The sequence below is a fragment of the Lates calcarifer genome, linkage group LG12 (assembly GCF_001640805.2).
Source record: "Lates calcarifer isolate ASB-BC8 linkage group LG12, TLL_Latcal_v3, whole genome shotgun sequence".
NCBI lineage: Eukaryota > Metazoa > Chordata > Actinopteri > Centropomidae > Lates > Lates calcarifer.
In genome coordinates, this window is record NC_066844.1 from 4,286,904 (window position 1) to 4,309,205 (window position 22,302).

At 40.4% G+C, this 22,302-nt stretch overlaps 2 protein-coding genes across 3 annotated transcripts; both read left to right on the forward strand.

Annotated features, from left to right (window-relative positions):
- The first annotated feature begins 619 nt into the window (after nt 1–619).
- On the forward strand, nt 620–14,448 carry lmcd1 (LIM and cysteine-rich domains 1). The gene is given in 9 exon segments (XM_051074791.1): nt 620–760; nt 934–1,133; nt 6,664–6,770; nt 7,063–7,153; nt 7,156–7,320; nt 9,278–9,427; nt 9,547–9,798; nt 10,645–10,863; nt 12,034–14,448. Coding segments are annotated over 8 exon segments (1,116 nt in total). The 5' UTR covers nt 620–760; nt 934–1,112; the 3' UTR covers nt 12,145–14,448.
- A 1,762-nt stretch (nt 14,449–16,210) lies between these two features.
- LOC108874798 (abhydrolase domain containing 6, acylglycerol lipase) lies at nt 16,211–22,002 on the forward strand. Of its 2 annotated transcripts, none has more exons than XM_018663338.2 (9): nt 16,211–16,405; nt 17,455–17,585; nt 18,742–18,901; nt 19,104–19,217; nt 19,577–19,709; nt 19,810–19,967; nt 20,076–20,130; nt 20,785–20,885; nt 21,263–22,002. In XM_018663338.2, exons 2-9 carry the CDS (start codon nt 17,467–17,469, stop codon nt 21,440–21,442), a joined length of 1,020 nt encoding a protein of 339 aa, XP_018518854.1. In that variant the 5' UTR covers nt 16,211–16,405; nt 17,455–17,466; the 3' UTR covers nt 21,443–22,002. The 2 variants fall into 2 exon arrangements, with proteins under 2 accessions (XP_018518854.1, XP_018518855.1); XM_018663339.2 differs by having other exon boundaries at nt 16,213–16,383.
- Nucleotides 22,003–22,302: the final 300 nt, after the last annotated feature.

The window sequence follows — 22,302 nt, forward strand, 5'->3', positions numbered from 1 at the left end:
CCCTGTTGGCCATGCCTGGCTCTGTTTAGCTCTGTATGGCTCCACCTGGATCACTTTATCCCTCTTTATACCTGCCTGGGTCTTTGGCCTCTGCCTGGCTTTGTTTAGCACTGTTCGGTCTTATCTGGTTGTGTTGAGCCCAGTTCGGTCCTGCATGGCACTGTGGTCTACATTCTTCTGAGCCACACACTAAAAAGCTGCAGAACGAGAGGAGGAGGAGGACTCTCTGATGTTCCTATTGGCCAAACACTTTTTTCAGGCTCACTCTGATTGGCTGGCAGAGTGTGAGCAGGGATTCCCTCAGGGCTCTCTCTGTCTTTGTCTCAGATTAAAAACACAAACAGTCCAGTCAGGCCTCACTGCCACAGGTAGTCCTCCAGTCCACTGAAGACCAGGACTGAGCTCTCTGTAGCAGAGAGCAGGAGTCATTACCAACAGTACAGCTGCTGTTTTTAAGTCCATAAATCTCCCTGATTACAACCAGTCTGCTGATAAAAGGTCTGCAGCTGGAACATTGCAGGTACCTGTAGAATCTAGCAAAGCAGAGTGAATTTACTGCTCAGCAGAGGTGAATGAGGGAACTGCTGTTTTGCTGTAAGGCAGAAAGCGCTGGGAGACAAATCAGTTTCCCCTCAGTGGCATGTTGGAGCAAAATCAGGAGGTGAAGAAACCTGCTCAGTTCATATTGCAGAGGGTGGAGAGGGAGAGCTGGCAACCAGACGAAGACTGAGGAGAAAAGAAAAAGCTGAAGACGAGAAAGGTGAGTTTACAAAAGTGTAAAAAAGGAAAGAAAATAGACAAAAAAGGGGGGAAAGTGAAGTTTGGAACCAGGCAGAGAGGAGAAAAAGATTTTGCAATGAGAGTTGAATGTGAAGAAGAGAGCTGATGTTGCTCAGCAGGAATGAGATGAAAGTCTAGACGGTTAAATTGCAGTGGGCTGTGGAGAGCCGGCAGAGCAGAGCGACGGCGGGAGCGACTGTGGGCGTGGAGAGAGAGGAAGTGTGGTCGACAGGAGAGGAATTTAAAGCCCCATTGTTCTGGAAGAGCAGAGGCAGAGAGAGAGAGCGAGCTGAGGATCAGAAGAGTCGAACCGTGGACAGACGCTGAACAACATGGACTCAGCCATGACAAAGGTAGGACAGAAACATTTACATCTATACTGAGGCTTAACTTCATCCTCATAGATAATTCGAAATTAGGAACAGTAAATGTGGAGGTCAAGGGTCAGAGGGTCACATAGTCTGGTGTTGATTGAGATCTGGAGAAACACGTCTTGGCATAAGGAGACTTTATTTTATTGAACTTTATTGCCATTTGATACAGATTTAATTGGCATTGTGTTCATGTTAATTATTTTCTGTTTTATTTTGTTTTGCCTGATATATATCAATCTGTGTAGTCATTTGATGTATGAGTTGGTAATTTTATAAGTTGATTTACAACAACCTCATCCAAGTTTGTTGCTATTTCGAAGCCATTTTTCAATGTCATTTCTAGGCGCTGATGTGTTGTAAGAATGAATGAATGAATGAATGAATGAAATGGTTATTGTGTCATGGGATTACAGGACACCATACATTTACACCAGGACCAGAGACCTGCATATGTCTTTGGAAAATACATGAAAATGCTGCTTATGTTTTAGCAAATTTCTTAACAAAGTGTATTTTATTTCATGATGTATATAAAGAATATAAATGTACTGTGAACATTAATGCAGTTAAAAATGGTTCAGGGCCAAACTTTACTTGACTTAAAGATGGCAGCTGCTCATTTGAATGAAAATTGCTTTTAACTTTGGGTTTTTCTTTGCCACTGGCCCTGCCCACATGTTCCCCCTCAGCCTGTAGATTTTACATAAAGTTTAAGTGATGGCCTGACAGCAGCAGTTGAGGGATTGCTCAGCTGAAAAACAGTTGATCTCTAATCAACATGCCTGACTGTAGAGGAAAACAAAAGAGCCCCCCAATAAATGAAAACTGACGTGAAGAGTGGAAGTGATTTTATGGATTGGAGTGCTTTGGATCATCATGTCCTCCAGATATTTTAAAGCCAGTTTGGATGAATCTCTGGGGTTTGCTCACATCCAATTTCTAATTTCAGTCAGTGAAATTCATCCATGACCACGTGGACGTGATCCTCCCCCCTGCTGGGTCTGCTCTGGCAGGCATTCGTCTCCCGTAGATCCCTCATAATTCACCCTCTGGTTGTCCATCCAGAGGTCACATCAGTGAGGCAGATAACCTGATGGATCAGTGTCACCTGTTGATGGTTTGATCCCCCTCATACCCCTTTGGAAAAAGTGCCATCACCAGGATGGAAATAACCCCCAACACACACACATACGTATATTTACAGTGGACTGTTGGACCACTGTTCTTATCATCTAAAAATATAGAGACAAACAAAGACAAAATACAAAGACAGTTTTAGCAGTCACCAACATTAATATTGCTGTCAGTTTTATTTCTTAACAAAATTAAAGTAAAAAATGTATATAAATAAATATGGGAAACAAGACAAATCACTTTAAAGTCTGCCTGTACCATCCAATCAAATGTCTTTCATTTTCTGCTATCCCATTCGTTTACACTTCTGAACAGAGAAAACCAAGTGACAGGTGTCAAGCTCTAAATACCAGGATGTTGAACTGCAGCAGGTCAATTCACCCCCTCTCTGACCTCCAGCCTCTTATCTCACAGCGTTTCCTGCAGTTTCCCCTTTGCATAGCTGACGTGTTTGGAGTTGCTCCAACATACAACAACAACATACTCATCTAATCTGACTCCTAAATATAGAGCTGCCGCACGTTTCCCTCTTTCTGAAAAAATGCATTTCTAGTTTGGCTCTTATAAAACTCTCAATCAGAGCAACTTGTAATCCAGTAAACATGTTTAAATTGCAGTGATAAGTTCTTGTTCCATTGTTAAAAAAGGCATAAAATACCCCAAAAACATTTTTTTAAAAGGAGCTTAAGAAGCCAAACAAGCAAACTGGTTGTTTTACTACCACAAATAAATGTAAAAGTTTGTTGGTGTGACTTGTTAGACTTGATCACATCATTACCTGCATCATTTCAGCTGTGCTCTGTCTCTTTTCAGGCTCAGTAATAAGTACATTTTTTATTTGGAAGAACGTTTGAGTCATGTCTGGTCTCACAGTGACTGAAGCCCCCCACCAGAGTCACAGTGACTCAGTTTAATTTCATTAGAAGTGCACTGTCTGTCTTATCTACAGGAAGAGTAAAATTACCCTAAATGAGCCAAACCAGAGTTTGACCTGATGCCAGAAATGCATCTCATCCCTGATGTCACAAAACTCACCGGTCGTGGTGACTGTTAACTGGTGTCAGCCCAGTAACATGATAATAAACACACACATTCATTATGTGAGTCAGTGTATTCCAGAGGGATGTAATGAAGTCTTGTTCTTCTTCAGCTGCTTCTATTCCAGCCGTCATCACTGTGACCTTTTCAACACGGGCCGATCAGCGATCTCTTCACTGTCACACACACACTTCACACCTCTGAACACACTCCTCTGTCCTAACAACCGCTCGTCGCTGTGCTGATAATGTCTGAAGTGTCGTGCTCTCTGAGAATTAACCTTGTTAATAGAACACAACAAAACAAGCAACACAATCTTGGGTTTCCTTGACCTGGGTCTCTCACCTCCAACGAAGAAAAATCTTGAAAGGATAGATTGACATTTTTGGAAATACTCTGCTTTCTTACATAAGAAGGTTGATACCTCTGTATGAAGCTACACCTGGTGCAGGGTTAGCTCACCATAGCATGAAGACTGGAAACATGGTGAACCAGCTGGAATGACTCTGTTCAACAGTAAAAGAAATCTGCCTTCCAGCACCTCTGAAGTTCACTGATTGATGCAGTACATCTTATATATCTTCATATTTAATGTATAGACATGAGAATGGTATCGTGGTATCATCAGCCAGAAAAAGCCTATAAGATTTTCTTTCAATACTACGGAATTTAGAGACTTTAATGTGTTTTTAACTTTGCTGCAACACCTTAGCTAAGACCCCGTCCAAATAAATCTACAGTACCCTGCGTGATGATGGCATTATTAACATTTTTTATGGTTATGTCTAGGCACTCACAGCACTTGGTTACAGTTAGGGATTGAGTGTGGTGTGGTTTAATACAGAAAACACTGTGGCTTCAAAACCATCATAGGATCTTGTCCCATATATGTCTACTTGACTTATGCATCAACTCTCAATGCAGCACAGAACAGAAACAGTCTTTTGGATGCCCCTGCACGTTGAAAAATGACGCTAAAGTGGTCCTGACCAAGCATCCATATGTGACAAGTTAGGAGTGAGACCACATTGCTGCCATGCACAAAGCCAAGTCCATGAAGAAATCATTTTCCCAATTTGGTGTGGAAGCACTTGACCTCAGCCCCATCCAACACCTTCGGGATGAACTGGAACGCCGACTGTGAGCCAGAACCTTATCTTACCGACATCAGCGTTGGACTTCTCTTATGCTCTTGTGGCTTCAAATCCCTGCAGCAAAGACTGGAACTAGATGAGGCTGTTGTAGCAGCTTATTTTGTAGTCCATCATTCTGTAAGAGCTTGTGTCTCTCTCTCTATAAATACACAATATATTATGTGTTTGAAAGTCTCCCTGAGGAGAGAGAGGCTTGTTGATACCTGGTGACAGATGGACAGGTGGACAGTCCATTAGTCTGTCAGACAAATAGCAGCAAGTTGTTTTAGCAGAGCAGTTGTCAGGTTTCATGCCAGAGGCTTTAAAAACACTGTCATCTCTGAGAGGGTTGTTTCTTGCACACACACACACAGTCATGTTTCCATCACTTCAGAGGACATTACATTGACTTTCATTCATTTCCTGGAGACAAACATGGGCACTACCTTGAATCACTGCAATGTTTCCAGTTTTTGGTGGCCTTCTCAAGCACCACAGTGATGGAAACAGGATAACACTCCTTTAATAGTGTTATTAGCTTGGCTGCAGCTGGGACACATACTAGCTAAAGTGTAGTGCATGAGCAATAAAAATGATTTGACTTCTAATCAAGCAAACTCGCAGACCAGATGGAGAGAAACCAGGCAAGTGAGGAAAATGAGGAGTCAAAGCATGAAGCAGTCAAAAATCGTAACTACAGTTGACTGCATGTGACTCAAGTTTAAAAAAGCTAATGGATGAATGATTTTTTTATTTGTCTTCCTTGGATCCAACCCAATATGGAACCAGACTGCACTGTTCCTAACTCATGCACTCAAAAAGTACCATAGAGAAAACAGTGAAGGCCACTGTAACAGAAGAAGTGGTTTGTAGTCAAGTTTGCTTTAAGGGGAAAGGGAAGGAAAGGTGAGGCACAGTGAGGGCAAGGAGAGAAACAATGGAGAGAAGTGAATTAGGAGAGAGACTACAACAGTCGAAACATAAATGAGGAGAAAAGACTTGAAGTTTGTAGAGCGGAGGAGGAGGAGGAGGAGATGAAAAATGAAGTGTTTTGACGACAGATAAGACTCTGGAGGGTTTGTCAGGACACATGATATCACTGGGTGGTGGACCAATGAGATCATCCACCCTGCGTGTTTGTGTGTGTGTGTGTGTGTGTGTGTGTGTGTGTGTGTGTGTGTGTGTGTCACCTCTGGAAAAATCAGGAAACATCTTCTCTGTTAAACTTTATGTGTCTGGCTCTGTGTTTTTCAGAACAGTACAGTAAATTCCTGTTTCCATCAGACACACCACTGCCGTACTTGTTCAGTTTTGATGTGGATTTGTTTTGATTAACTCAAGGTCCACACACTTGGCTTTTGTTCCAAGAGCTTTTTATCTGCATCTCACTGTCCTCATCAGCAGAGGAAGTTTGTTAAAACCTCTGGAATAAGCTAGTGAGTTGAAGTAAGTTAAGATTGTTTAGTCAAACCACTCCTTCCAAAGTGAAGAATGAACTTTCATGCTCAATGTTTGCTTCATATTTTAATCAGGGTCTCACTTTCTCTATAAAGTATCAACTTTAGTGTGGAATCAAACAGACTCAGATTAATGGAAACATTTTAAAACTCTTCAAATGTTTGGAATGACATCAATAAAAGTACTCATTTGACTTGGGACACTAAGTCAAAATTATGATAAAGTGGGTAATAACCCTGGTGTTATTCTATAGTTTTGTTATTGCCAACAGATCCCATGAAAAGACCAAAACCAACAATGACTTCTTTGCTATGTCTGTAGTGCTCAACCGCAACCCCACTGGTTTCAACCAAAGATATTTTATCTTTAAAAACCACTCAGAAATATGTAGTTTCATTTTTTAAGGTCTCTGGAAATGTCCCAGAAATGTCACTCAAACCGGAGGAAATACTTCCTTTCTTGGGGACTATTTTCACCAGCGGATTAATACACATTTGTCACCTAGTGCAAGAGTATGGCTGGGATTTGTTAAATAAAAATTATCACCAGATACTGTTCACTGTTCTTTTCCTGGTGTAAATGGTTGTTCTAGTTCAGGTTGTTGTGACCTCTGACCTTTGATGCTCCCACTGTCATACAGTAGAAACTTAATGACTATACCTCACAGGATCTTAGTTATGTAAATGCTTTGAACATATAACAGAAGCATGTCTATCATTGTGTGTTTTTGTTGTGTCTCCTCTCAGATGTCTATAAAGCAGAGTGCAGGAGGTGCAGGAGGAGGAGGAGGTGTAGCAGCGGTGTGTCTCACATGTAAAGGGAGCTGCTCTGGATTTCAGCCACATTCTTGGAGGTACAGACACCCTTTTCTTAATTATTTCTCTCTGGCTGGAAAACGAAACAAAAAGAAAAACAATGAAAGGAATGAAAAGAGAAAAAAGGAAAGTGCTGGATGCTGTCCCAGTGGTTTCTCCTCTCCTCCCTGGAGTGAAACATGCAAGTGGTTTTGCATATTTTAGTGAATACAAACTGGTGAGGATCAGCCAGTTAAATAAAAATCTGGTCCTCAACAAGCTGGTTATGTAACATGATCTGTGTTTTCTTTCATAGCTCGACACTTTTTTTTCCTCTCATCCGCTGCACAGGAAAGCCTGTATCACCTGCGGCTGCAGCACAGTCGACCACACTCCTGGAAGTGACCTTGAGGATGACCAGCGGATGGGACGCCTGCTTGCACAGATTCACCCTGCTCCCATTTGACGGCAAAGGTTAAAGGAGGCGGCGGCCTCCGCATGTACAAGAGGAACCGTATGATCGTGACAAATCCAGTGGTGTCACGCAAAGATCCGACCTTCAACACCACGACATATGACTGGGCACCGGCTGGCCTCAACCAGAAACTGGTGAGGATCTGTAAGAAGTACATGACACTTGGCTGCAGTCTGTTGGTCTGTGTCATTTTGTAAAGTCACATTTTATCAGCCACATTTCTGAGATATGAGGACATGATGACTGATACTGATAAGACTAATACTTTATTAAAAATGCATAAAGCAACCGCGCTAAATAAATTAGGTTTTAAATAAACTCAAAATTTAAACAGGCCATCAAAAGCTTTGAAACTTTGTACCTTTGGAAGTAAAAAATATTATATTATTGTTGTCTTGTTTGCGCCAGTCGAGTAGACATTGGCTGGAGGTTGACAGTCTGTAGAGATCACTCTCTGTCCAACATTCAGAGCCGTACAGCAGGGTGGAGAGGACACAGCTCTGGTACAGTCTCAGCTTGGTGTTGGTGCTGCACTGGGTCGACTTCCAGACGTTACCCAGCCTCTCTAACATGTTTCTGGCCTTGCTGACTCCACTCATGCATGTATGGGTTTCTCAGTATTAGTAAGTTCAGTTCAGTTCAGTCTAGTCTAGTCCAGTTAAGTTCAGTTCAGCTCACTTTAGTTTCTTTAGCCCTCTGCATGTTGAAAGTCTAGACTGTCTGGTTTCCATTAAAAACAGACTCAAGTATGTTTCGGGTTTCACAGCCTATAATTATGATGATGACAGTGATTATTGAGCGCTGCAGTGCGGCAGGGGAGAAGCGAGGGACATTACTGTGGTTGAACTTGTAGAGACAGACCCAGCACTGGGCCTGCTCTCTAGATCCATCTCTAAAAAGACGTCAGGGTGTGTTTGTTCATCCTGTGTTGCTGCAGCATATAGACCCTGCTGATCCAGACTGTTAGTCACTGTCTCACTCTGACACAGTCATCTGACAACACACAGACGTGTCATTGACAACACCTGGACAGTGTGATGACAACTGAAACACAAACTACTGAGAGAGTATGAGTTCCAGCCATGTTAGTGAGAGGAAAACCATTAGAAATCCATGTTTTCTCTAAAGCTCATGCACAGTGCAATGCAAGACTAGTGTTATCTAATTTATTACAGAGTGTTTTATAAATTAAGATTCCAGTGGTGGGAAGGCCAAACCGAAGAGACTGACATGCATTTTTAAAATTGTAATTGCGTAATATTTCTGGTTAAACTAAGATGATAAATCAGACAGACAGAGACCAATGCAGAGGCACAGAGACAGAAGATGAAATTCAATCAATCGGTCTGCTGTAAAAACCAAAAATGTTTAAAACAAGCGAGAAGAGAAGAAGAGAGCGGAGGAGGGACTGACAAGGTTAGACCTCTGAACACAACACAACTGCATTCATTGGACCTCCAGGGTTAGTGTTGTATAAAACATTTTTCATCAGGCAAAGGACACACGTCAAGATGTTTTTCACAGTCTTCACAGTCAGATTATCAAATTGCATAAATCTCCTGCTGTCTATATGTTTGAACTTGTTAAGTTTAAGTCTGTAAAGATTGAGCAGTTTATAAAGTACACCCAAAGTAATTATAGGCAAGTCTTGCCACTCGGCAGCCATCTTGGTGACACCCACGGGCTGTTATTAACCAGACAAATCTGATAAAAAAAGCCATGTCAAAGTTTTTACTGTTGAGCTGCTTGCATTATACAGAGCTACAATGAAATACACAGCACCACAAACTACAGCCTCTAAAATGAACATAAAATTTAATCAACATCTCTCTAGAATAGTTCCAACACTTACTGGGTTTTCCTAATATACTGCCAACTGAGTGCACCCCTCATGGAGCTGACTGTAAACAGTTCTCTCCATAAAGTTTCTGACAGTTTGTCCTCCTGCTGTCTTGTTGGCAGCTCTTGAGAACAGAGATGAAGATCACAGTTGTTGTGGATTGAACTGATGAACGTCTCAGTAGTTATTTACATGGCGCTGACGTGTCTCATTTGGGCTGATGAATTAAAATATATCTCCCCCTCCTTCAGGCCATGCAGTACATGGAGCTCATCCCTGAGAGTCAACGTCCAGTCTCGGGGACGGAAGGAGCATTGGAGCGACGCAGGCAGCTCCTCACCCAACTCCCTGTCTATGACCAGGACCCCATGAAATGTCAGAGTCTGGCCAGTGAGGAGGAGGTACAGGATCAAACACTGCTCATTACTCATCATCATCAACAACACAGACAACATGCTATCACTACTTTTCTCCTTACAGGTTGATTCTAATTTTTAACCTCTCCAACGTCTTCCTGCAGATCACCTCTATGCTGCTGTTTGTGAAGCAATACAAACAGGAGGTGCTGGGAGTCGGGGAGGTGGCCTTACCTGGCGAGGGCGGAGCTCTGAGGGAAGCAGCCATTCAGAGGACAGCAAAGGAAGCTAAGGATCGCAGCAACAGCGACAAGAAAGATGCTCTGGAGCAGCAGGACCACAGCTCGACCAACAGCAGCACTTCCTCCGCTACTGGTTCCACTAACGGCACAGATGATGGCACCAAGACTGAATATGTGAGTGAATGATGCCTGAAATTTAAAGTCTTCATTACATTTCTTTTACAGCTATAGTTGCTTGTTACCTTTTTGACTCGTGACTCCTCACAATAAAGCAATTTCCAGTTATTCTTTGGGTTGTGCTCTCTCAGTATAAGGCTCCTGCTAAAAGATTCTGACGTCACCCCAAAAAGACCTTAAACAGCCAAAGATGTCAACTCCACCCAGTTTAAATTATCCCGATTTTGGGATAAATTGATTGGATTTACTAACCACTGAAATACTGGACCACAGTTGGTTAAGTATTTCTGTAGAATCCCCTCTTTCAAAAAGTTTTGTTTGTAATGGATTCTGGACCCCTAAAATATCACTCTTAACAGACCATATCACACCACTGACCCCACCTGATTCACATCTATGTCTGAGGCATTCTAAGTGCTGTTTCCATCCAGAATGGCTGTATGTTTCTGTCAAAGTTCAAAGGGATCAGGACAACAGGCATGTCATTTACTTATAGGAATGGCAATGGCTAAACCAGCAGCAAATGACCTACACGTCTGTTAGCGGGCTAGCATGTGTAGTCATAGAGCTGGCGTTATATGCAGGTAACTCTTAAAGGATTTAATGTTCCCCTTAATAGACTTCCAGCTCCATCCAACTTGCACTCTTATAGTCAAAAAAGTTGCTTATCACATTCCTACAGGCTTGTGTAACTGAAAGTTTCCCCCTAAATGCCTCACTGTAATATTTCTAACCTCACTCATGTAAACCACATGTTTTCTGGATCCAGAAACACATAAATGTGTCCCAGTAGTTTGGTACACGACCTTTAATATTCATCTGCCCTCTCTCTCTGTGTTCCAGCGGTGTGCTGGTTGCCACGGTGAGGTTGCCAAGGAGAGTCCAGCTGTTTATGCTGAACGTACAGGTTACCATAGCGCCCTGTGGCATCCCACCTGCTTCATATGTTCAGAGTGCAGCCAGGGATTGGTGGACCTGGTCTACTTCTGGTCCAATCAGAAGCTGCTCTGCGGGCGACACTACTGTCAGACGGTTTGGCCGCGATGCTCAGGCTGTGATGAGGTGAGACCTGCAGCCTGGCTTTTCTGTTTCTTATGTTTGTGAGATATTTGCATCTCGTGGTAAATCTCTCTATCTTTTACTGATCCTCATTATAATCATCCTCACTCAGCATGGTCACTTGTTTGCTCCTCATGTTGACAGACAACCTCAGTCACCAAACACTGAAATGACACACAGCCACCCAAGAAACAATTAGGTCCTGCAACAGCTTTGCTAAAAATGGAAAAATGTTTCCTTTATGTTTTACAAAAGTTCAGAATTCACACAACAATGCTGTGAAAACAAGTTTCATGTGCACTGATTTGCAAAAAAGATTGAAAACTTGGATCATGCTGGGTCAGTAGATGGTGATGTAACTTGATGAGTCTATAGCATAAATAGTCCACCACTGTTGCTTCGTTCTTTTACTTGTGCACAGCCATTAGGCTAAAACGTAGTAGCCGTACATGAGGTGGGCAGTGTTGTCACAGTTTCTCAAGAACGGTATATGTCAGTTTACACAGCAACGGTAAATGGTGGCGTTTTCAAAAGATTACACTCTGGAACCTGGTTTTAAAAGTTTGTGTTTTCAGGCCCCCAGAGAGATGTTGTCGTGTGAATGAAAGACTAAACTGCAACAAAGGTTTACAAACGTTGACCAGTGTCCAGTTACTTTTGAACCCTTGAGTTTGGGCGCAATAAGTTAAAAGGATCACACACAGTAGTTTCTATATTGATGTAAACCTGCTCAAATTACAGCTGAGATTTGGCTTTATTGTAATATCCACTATTTTATTTCAAATTGAAGAACAAAGAAAATACAGTGTGGACTTTGCCTACACTCTACAAACATTATGTTAAAGAACGTTTATTTATAATGTTAACTACTTTTTGCATTCTTCACACAGACTCTGGAACAGGTCTCCTCACTCACATCAGATCAACTGAATCTGTGGACTGTTCTAAACATAATTAAGAACACATTTCTTTAGACAGGCTTTCCCATGATCTTTGAGGCTCACTCCAGGTGTTCATTGATCTTTTTGTGATGTCAGTGTGTGTTGCATATACTAGTTTCTTTGCACATTATTTTAATTTATATTGTTGTAAAACACTTTGTAACTTTACTTTCACTTGCTTATCTCTTCTCTTACTCTCCCTCACCCATCCTCCTCCTGTTCCCTCCCTCAGTTGATCTTCTGCCAGTCTTTTCATACAGCGAAAGACGGACAGACATGGCATCATCATCATTACTGCTGCTGGAAGTGCGGACAAAGCCTGGAAACACCCTGTCAGCACTGAAACACACAACATAGGTTTCAACACAACACAGTGATCAGTTTTAAGAAGTTTTAGCACTGCTCAAAATAACAGACAAGACAAAAAAATATTAATACAGTAAATCATATTAATATGGACTGCGGTCTTGTTTTACGTAAAACAAACGAAATCAGTAGTGAATAAATAACACAGAATAAGTAGACAAGATGTCCAGTTGATGTATTTGTGTTTAAAATACTTAAGACATTTAGCTGATGGTGAAGTACTCAAAGACTTGTTCAGCTGAGCCTTCTGGTGTTCCAAGTGCTTAAGGACATTTTTAGTTGACATTAAAGTGTTTAAAGTACTTAGAGAAACAGTTTGTTGATTTATTAGCACTTAAAGTTCTGACAGTGACGGGAGCCAGATGGTTATAGCTTGGACTGTTTCAGACACAACCAGCAGCTCACAGCCCGAATGATCCGACCTGACGTCTTAGGAAACAAATGAGCAGATAAACAAATATGATGGTCACATAAATAAATAACGTTACTAAAAATAAATGATTAAGGAAATTCAGAAATGATCATTTGAAATTGCTTTTCATTCCTAAAATGTCAGGTTTGGATCTGCGCAGAGTTGTTTTTAACTTTATTTCAGGCAGAAATAATCTCATTGTTTAACTTAAATCTCAAAGAACTGGACAGGTGGAAGGCTGGAAAAGGCAAATCACTAATTAGTAATTAATAGTACTGCTTTTTATTACCCCCCACTGAAGGTGGGTTGTGTTTGTACTAATTTTACCATTGATTTTACTACACATTAATATGTCTTTATTGTCTTCTTCTTCTTTATGTTCTGAATGATGTGTTATTTCAGACTCATTTTGCTTTTAACCTCTGTCCTGAACGTTTATCTGTGCTGCTCCTGAATGCTGCTTTATGCTAGTTATATTCCTGATAAAGTTTTGTATTTTGCTAACAAAGGTTAAAAAAAAAAAAAAAAGAAGTTGAGGAGAAAACTGTGGGGGAAGCAAAAGTTTCTGGCAGCAAAAATCCATAAAAACATTTTAGTCAGAAATAACATCCTCCCTAGACCGAAGCTAATTCGCTTAATTTTTGTTTCATTAAAAAGAATTCATCAGTACAATCAGGTAACATAATATCAGATAATATTTGCTCTGTATTTCTAATCTTTTACCTACTTTCTGAATGGATTGCTGCTAGCTAAATGCTAACTGTTTATCAGCAAGGATACTGTTTGACGTGATTAGCTAAATATGTAGCATGTAGACAATACTGTTCAATATACTGTATTATCTGTAGCAAACAAGATCACATAGAGTAGAGTAATATCAAATTGAAAATTGATTGCAGTTTCATCCCTGTATATCCAGTATGAAGTGATTAGTGATTGATACAAGGGGGGAACTGCTATCCTAGCCTAGCCTAGCCTAGCCTAGCCCAGCTTAGCCTTGGCTAATCTAGCCTAGCTCAGTCAATTATGAAATGTTGGCTACACAGAGGGATGAGAGATGAATCTTTCTCTGGGTGAGATGGTGAACAAGGATTTCTCATAATCCGCTCTGTGAAGGAAATTATTTTTTGTTATAATGTGCAGAATTAAAAAATAAAGACCAGAAACTGTCAGATCACCATGTAGCACCTTACTTTTTAAATCTCAAAGTTTAATACAAAGTTAAAAACTCAGAGTTAACACAGTTCACAATTAGGAATTCCCACTTAATAAATACTACACTGTGTGCTATTAACAGTAAACAGCACTGGGCACAAATTTGCCACGTTCAATTCATATGGGATGGGTTGGAATTTCCCATGTAAACAACTTGTGAGTGTTTACACCATCAAGATGGTTGTAAACACAGCTGGTTGTGTGGGGATTACAGCACTGTGCACTGACAATATAACACCATATCCAGTTAAATTTGGGTTTAATTACACTGAACAACAGCTTTTGACTGTCGGGCAGCATCCTGATTGGTTTGGTTTTCAGGCACTAATGTGTTAAATCAGCTATTTTGGAGTTTCCCAGTTGTACTTGGATGCTGATGTGAACGTTATTTACAAATGGGAATCTCATAAATACAATAACTCTGGCAGGACATGAACGCAGCAGTGCCCACAGATAAATAAAACAACACTACAAAATGATGAATAACTTTTTCCACTGTGATAGTGAATGGTGCAGCCTAAAGCGATGATGTCCTCACACCAGGTTATGTTTGAATCTCGTGTTTCGGCATCAAAATCGGGGTGTAAGGAAAATTTTCTGCTGATCAAGTTTTCACAGCTGATTGGTTGAGAATAAAAATGACTGATGATTGAACTCCCTGTTGTCACTCAATAATCTTTACTAGTTCATCTTCATCACATCATTGAACACTCCACAGTGAGTAGGTTTTTGGTGAATAAATTCAGCAAAACTTTTTTATTTTCAACAGTATTTTGTCATAAATGATGCCATATTTTGCAATTACATTTTATAAAGAGTAATTATATATCTTCTTTTTAGCAGTGATTGACAATATATAACCAATAAATGCATAATATTATAGCTGTAAGAACAAGGGTTGTGTTGTTTTTAACACTTTCTCATTAAATTATGTGCAGAAAATTCAAACAATTCAACTTAATGCAATAATTACTACTCAATTTAATCGTGGAGATGAATAATTGGATCAACTCTGATGAGACTTGGTTGTATGTAACCAAACGACGCCAAAGATCCAGATCCAGATATCAATAGATCAGTGTAACAACTGCAGGTTTCAGTAAAAATAAATCAGGTGATCCAGGTTCACACTTCAGCTGGAGCAAAATATTTCATGGCTTTGACGCTGTTCTGGTTTAAAGTCGGGAAATTAGGAATTAGTTTTAGAACAAGGATCACAAACCTCCATTGATGTAAGTGTGTGTGTGCACTGACCTACTCCTTGCAGGAATGTGAAATATTCCTGTGGTTTCTCGGCCGGCGTTCCTGGGTCGTTGCATCACCCAGCTGACGGTCTGACAGCTGTTTCCTGAAGCATGAAAGAAAAACCAGAAAAGGATATTTTTAGTCCCAAACTGAGACAAATTTATTTGGGTTTGTGGAGTATTATGGCCTTTAATAGCAGCTAACGTCATCGGGGAGAGTTTGCAGAGGATATGTGAGACCAATTCAGGACTTCCTCTGATTCTCCTCTGATTCACACAGATGATTAAAGACGGTTTGGTTATTAATTAACATCTTGTTTTTGAATGGTTACATTTTGTGGCACATTCAAAGTCTCAAACTTCATCTGACCAGTTTATTAAAAATGTAAGTCTCATGTTGATATTCAGTGTCCTGATTACATCTTTACACCTACAGTGATGGATGAACTTTACAGAATGAGTTAAAAACTGCAGCTGTTTTGTTTTCTGTTTGGGACTAAATATTTCATTTGTGTCCACGTCATTTGAAAATTCAAAATTTGTTAGAAATTTGCATATCTAGAGTTTAGTATGTGATTTTTTTTTTTTTTTTTTTTTTTTTTTTCCTGTTGTTGTAAAGTTGTCTTTTATCAAGTGTCTCCTTTTTTGTCTTTGTCAAATGTTTAACACAGAGAAAGCCTGGGACAAGGTGGTGTTAACCCATCAGAGGAGAACTATACAGCTGCAACAAGCAAGTATTTACCATCATCAGTACATCTGATGGCTATTTTCTCTATCAATAAACTGATTGCTGTGTATAAAATATACTTTCATAACTTCCTGTAGCCCAAGTTTACATTTTCAAATTGCTTTAATTATGTGATCATCAGTCAAAAACACAAAGATGTTGAGTTAAATGTCATGGAAAACTAAATATATTCACATTTAAGAAGCTGCTACTGATCTTTGATTGTTTTTTGATTTGATTGTTTTTCTGTTAATCACCTAATCAATTAACTAATTATTTCTGCTCTGGAGATCTGGTCTGCTTTTGTGTGTCTGAGGTAATTATGGAACTGCCATTAAATTAAGAGAAAGTTAATCCGGACATGACCAGGATCAGTCACAAACACTGTGGGATGTAAATGTCACCTGAGATGGTGGCGCCCCCGTGTGGAGTTTTGTTTTTTCCCGACTCTTTTATAGTTCCAACATGGCCATGAACGCAGCACGGGCCTCCCATTGTACGTTCCCTTTAAGTGCAGATGAAAGTGTCGTTGTGTAATTTGGGTGAAAGAGGAGGAGGAGGAGGAGCGGACTGAATGGAGGACAGCCGGCGGTGACAGATCGAAGAGGACTCGGAGAGGTACGGTTCTTCTCCTGTACAGGTGATTATTAACATGCTATAATGAACAAAGATTTTGTTAACCTTCACTGCAGCACCTGACTGTGTTACCGGCTCGTAATGTTTATATAACCTGTGTGTCCGTGTCAGTGTCCGTTATGTTATGATCATGTTTCAGATGTGATGATTTCGCTCAGAGAATCATAACCAGGATACACGTGTGTGTGAAATGTGATGTTTTTTTTATCTGCTGGTTCACCGAGCTGTTTTATTTCACCCTTGAACCTTCAAAATAAAATGTAAATTCCTCTGAAACGAACAGGAAACAAGCGATGATTTGAATAAAGTCAAGTTCCGTTTTCGCTTCTTTAGTTTAAACTCCATTTTCAGACTCTCTTCAGTACTGCTGACGATTACTGTTTAATAACACTTGGCAAAAACATTCCCAGCTCAAGATCCACTTTTCTGGTTCATGTTTACACACAGGCTTACATCTGTTTACATGATTATCATATTATTGAGTCGTAAAGACAGGCTGTTACAACTTTTCTTTAAAGAAAAGAAGTTACTGAAATAACATAGAAAAAATATTTTTAAAAAATCATGCATATCGCGGTTATTTTCTGTAAATCTGTTACAGATTCTATTCTGTATAAAAGACTACAGTTATACCACTGTCACTATATGCAGGAATGTATAAAACTGAATCATGTGTCAAAGCCTCTGCTCATCTAAAAGTGATTTAATGTTACACCTCAGTAAAGTTGAGTGACATTAAAGGATAATTCTGATGTTTTTGAACCTGGGCTTTACTTCCCATATTTTTGTGTGTTAATGATTGATTTTTTTTATTTTATTTTTTTTGAGGGACAAAAATCAGTGGAACAGGTGAAATACTGATGAAGAACAGTTTACCAGGCCAGCTGCTGCAATGTAATCCAATGGGCAATTATCCCTGTCAGAGCACACCCACTAAAGTGCTTGTTTTGCCACTGACAGACTCGCATTGTTAAAAAAGCAAAATATAAATGTTGTATTTAACAGATAAACACAGGAGCTGCTGGCAATGTCTGTGTTTGTGTGTTTTTACAGGAGTGTGCAGAGATGGAGCTGGGTGTTGCTAAAACGATAATGCTAGCCGGAGGTATTGTGGCTCTGCCTGTCCTCGCCTTCATCACCTCCCTCCTCTTCTGGCCTGGAGCGCTGCTAAAGGCCTACAACTGGTAAAAACACACACGCACACACAGAACAACAATAGACAACAACAGCTCTTGGTAACGTCAGTCTAGTGTAGCACAGTGCAGCGAGACTACTGGTGTTTTCATCTCTGGTAACACAAGACATGAAGAGAAATGAAAGTATTCAGATGTTCAGATTTTTAGTTTTTCATTTTTATATCCAACAGACCACAGATGGAAAACATAAAGAAATGCAGTTCACAGTCTGATAGAGTGTAATCTCAACAACCGCTGATCAGATTTTCTTTAAATTTACCAAACACATTCATTCTCCCCAGAGGTTGAACCTCTTTGAGATTTTTTTTTTTAAATCTGTCAATTAAAAATGTTTGCTCCTGCAAACACATTATCTTACTGATGTAAACATACTTAACTCAAAATTATGTTTTAAAATTCTTTAAATAATAATAACTTTGTCAGAGTTCAGCTGTCTTCAAAATACGCTCTTATTGTGAAGGAGCAGGGCTGTTGGTGTGACCTTACCTACTGGACTTTGTCTCAGATTATTGTCGCTGTTTCTCACTCTTTCTCACACACATGGTGCTGAGTCACTGTCATGTAACAGTTGTGATAAACTACAAAACACTGTGACATCACACAAAATAAAATTAGAATCTATATTTGGTAATAAATGGTGATAAAATGACACTTTATCTCAGGAAACTGCCATGACTTAAGAATTCTTTTGTTAATTATGACCAAATTTCAAACAAATGTCCAGTAAGATTAAATGATGACATTTTATATCCAAAAGGTCAAAGGTCAACTGCATGTGACATCATAATCTTATACAAAAACACTTTTCCTCGCCGTTATTCAAAGCCGCAACTCAGGAAACTCCCTCAACATAACTAATTTGTGGAGCCATACAACCACGAGGCTGTAATTCTAATTTCAGATATGACCTGTATGTATGAATGTGAATACTGTCCTCAGAGAAATACACTGTAAACAAGCTGTGAATCCACCATGAAGTTTACATCTGTGGCTTTCAGTGAAATATGTCGACAACAGTTGGACGGATTGTCATGAAAATGTAAACTCTTATCCCTCAGTATCAATCTCGGGGCTGCTAGTGGGACTTTACATATTTTAAATGCACATAATAACTCCCAGTGAACCTTGCCATACTCCTCCCCAGGTACTGGCGTCGCAGACTGGGCCTGGTGGTCCGCTACTCCTCCAGTGGAAGTTATCGCTTCTGTTATTCCAGCCGTGGGACACCAGGGGGCGCCACGCCATCACTGCTGCTGCTGCATGGCTTCTCAGCCACCAAGGACATGTGGCTGCCCGTCGTCAGGGTAACACTTACATGCACACTTTTTAAAAAAAGAATGAAGGTAGGGAAAGATTGATGGATGGTAGGATGGGAAAGAGAAAGGATAAAGAGGATTAAACAGAAATAGAAGAGAGGTAGGGAGGAAGACGGGAAGAAAAGGAGGAGGAATTACCTTTGGGATTTTCATTTTCATGAGTCTTGGGTGTGTTTGTTTTCTCCTCCAGTACCTCCCCAGACACTGTCATCTGGTGTGTGTGGACATGCCGGGACACGAGGGGACAAGTCGCACCAGCGCTGAGGACTACAGCATCCAGGGTCAGGTCGGCCGCATCCACCAGGTCCGTGCTAGACCCACACACTTTAGTGAAAGATAGATTCAGGGAGAGGATGGATATTAATCTCATGTCTATGTAGGCAGGAAAAACTGAGCTGGAGTAGTTAGCTTAGCTTAGCATAAAGACTGAAAACAAAGGGAAACAGCTAGCCACCAACCAACACCTCTAAAACTCACTAACTAACTAACTTTAATCAGAACAGAAACTTAAATAGAAAAACTAGATATGTGCTCGAGCGGTTTCAGTGAGGTTACCTGGTTAGACACCTTCCATCACATCTGTACAGAGACCAAAACTAAAACCTGTGTGCAGCAGTGGATACACTCTTAAATAAAACAGGTAACACTTCTCTGTCTGTGTAGTTTGTGCAGAGCATCGGTTTGGATAAACAACCCTTCCACCTGGTTGGCACATCCATGGGCGGGAACGTCGCAGGGGTGTACGCTGCCCACTACCCCGCTCACCTGTCCAGCGTCACCTTGATTTGCCCGGCAGGTAAATTCAGCAGACGTGTGATGTACATGATCTTTCAGTGTTTCCCTCCAGGATTCAAACCTTCCTCCTCCTCCTCCTCCTCCTCCTCTCTGTCTTCCAGGTCTGGTTTATCCCACGGAGACGGAGTTCATCAGCCACCTGAGGGAGATGGAGAAGAGTCAAAAGGAGGAGTCGATCCCTCTGATCCCCACCACCCCTCAGGAGCTGGGGAACATGCTGAAGCTCTGCTGTCACACCCCACCCAACCTCCCCCGCCCGGTACAGGACTAAGATCCAGATTAAAGCTTCACTCCACGTACAGCATCAGTATATCAGTGGTATTTGGGGAATAATCATAGACGTGTGTGTGTGTGTGTGTGTTGTCAGGTCATGCGAGGTCTCCTTGACAACAGGATCCCCAACAACGGTTTCTACAGAGAGGGTCAGTCTATGTATTCACTCTGCTGCTGTTCTCCTTCCTTCCCTCTTCCTCCTCTGTGACAGATTATGGATCAAGAATATAATAAACTGAGAACCAGGACTCTATTCCTTTATATTTTCCCTGTTTTAGAAGTAGATTTCATAATATTTAAGTACAAAGTTTCTGATCATGAGTTGTGTCACACTCACTGCTCTGCTGCTCTCAGTTCATCTTTTTAAAACTAAACTCTTTTTACTCACTAATTGAATTAAATGAAACACTTTTCCCACACAGATATTTCACATTAAAATCTGCCCAGCATCTCATAGAAAATAATCCTCATCCTCCTTTTCTGGCAGGTTTTAAATTAAACATCTCTGTGTGGATGTTGATGAGGATCTAAATAAAGACTAAGTGTTTCATTTCATTGGCAGCATCTTTACAGTGATTTAAAGTATTTATTTACAGTATGACATTAGAGAAGATGAACTGCGAGCAGCAGAGTGGTGAGTAAGATCTGAGCCTGTCGTTGTACTGATTGAGCTTCTGCATTGGAAATACACAATATTATTTTATTTTATTTTGAAGTGCTTAATTTTTAATCTAGTTTGGTTAAGGAAGCTTGCAGTGTGCCTCTATGATTCACTGTGTATTTTGTGTGTGTGTGATGTTCAGTGTTCATGGAGATCGTCGGGGAGAAGTCTCGTCACTCTCTGCAGGAGAACCTGCATCTGATCACAGCGCCCCTGCAGGTCATCTGGGGGAAGGAGGACCGGGTAAATGATTTACAACCCTGTGTGGATGATCGTTTAGAAACTAAATACATAGATAAGATTAAAACAAAGAAAATTTAAAAACATAATAATAATCTGCAGCCATGGTAACCAGGCACAGTGGTGCTTTGAGCTAAATGTTAACACTAGCATGATGATGTTTAGCTGGTAGTTTGACATGTTCACCATCTTAATTTAGTCAGGGGTCACCAAAGTCAGCAGGATTCATCCTCTGGGGACCATAAATAGACACTGCCATCAATAAGGCCATGCTGCTAATGTGGCTTAACAATAATAATAATAATAATAATAATAATAATAATAATAATTCTAAATCCACAAACATGACGAGCTGTTAATAAACCTGTCTCTTCCCTCAGGTGCTGGATGTTTCGGGAGCAGCAGTGCTGCAGGCGGCGCTGCCGAGCTGCCAGGTGGAGGTGCTGGAAAACTGCGGTCACTCTGTGGCGCTGGAGCGGCCGAGGAAAGCCGCCAAGCTCATCACAGACTTCCTGTCTGCGCAGGAAGTCAATGGAGGAGATGCTAAGAAAAATTCCTAAAGAAAAACCTTTGAACTGTGCGCTAACCCCCTGACCTCAGGCTGGATGATGACAGCGAGGAGAGTGATTGTTATTATGAAGATGATGATGTAGGTGATGATACTCTTGTAGTTTATTATAAGACTTTTCTACGACAGTGTTTACTTATGTGGGAATTAAATCAATGCACAAAAATACCACTGATTGTCAAATATTCCTCAGATGTATTTTTCAGTTTGGATCACACTCAGCATCATGTAGGAGGCTGTAATCTGTTGATTTTGAAACATTCCACATTAGGATTTTGCACATTTCTTTGTCAGAAAACTGTATTTCAGTCTCTTGTTTCATTGAACAGCAGGTGTCTGTTTGTGTGTTAAGTCTCCTGCTGTGCACTGACTGTATATTTAACCTCATACAAACACATTCAGAGTGAAATTCAGGATGAAGAATATTGTAGGTGAATGAGTCGTGTGATTTCTATGTGATTTTTATCTTTAAGGTTGGTTTAGAAACTGAAACAGTACATGAACAAGGAGTGTTTATGGACTACAGAATTAAAACTAATTAAGTTAAAAGAATTGTTTGATTTATTGATTTGTTGATTGATTGGAAACTTGAGCATTGGTTTGTGTTTTTGCATCCAAGAGATGACTGAGTGGTGATGACACATCTTTACAGCTTCATAGTGGAGGTAATTACATTTAAGTTTTTAATTTTTAGTGTAAATACAGTAGTAGACAGATAGCAAATCTGGCCCTTCAACATTTGGCCTTGTAACAAAAGTTTTCTCTTTCATAGTTTGCATCAAAACATTTTTACATAAGACTGCTGCAGGTAACAATGTAAATTACAGTAAATAAAATAATTCTTCTGAAAAT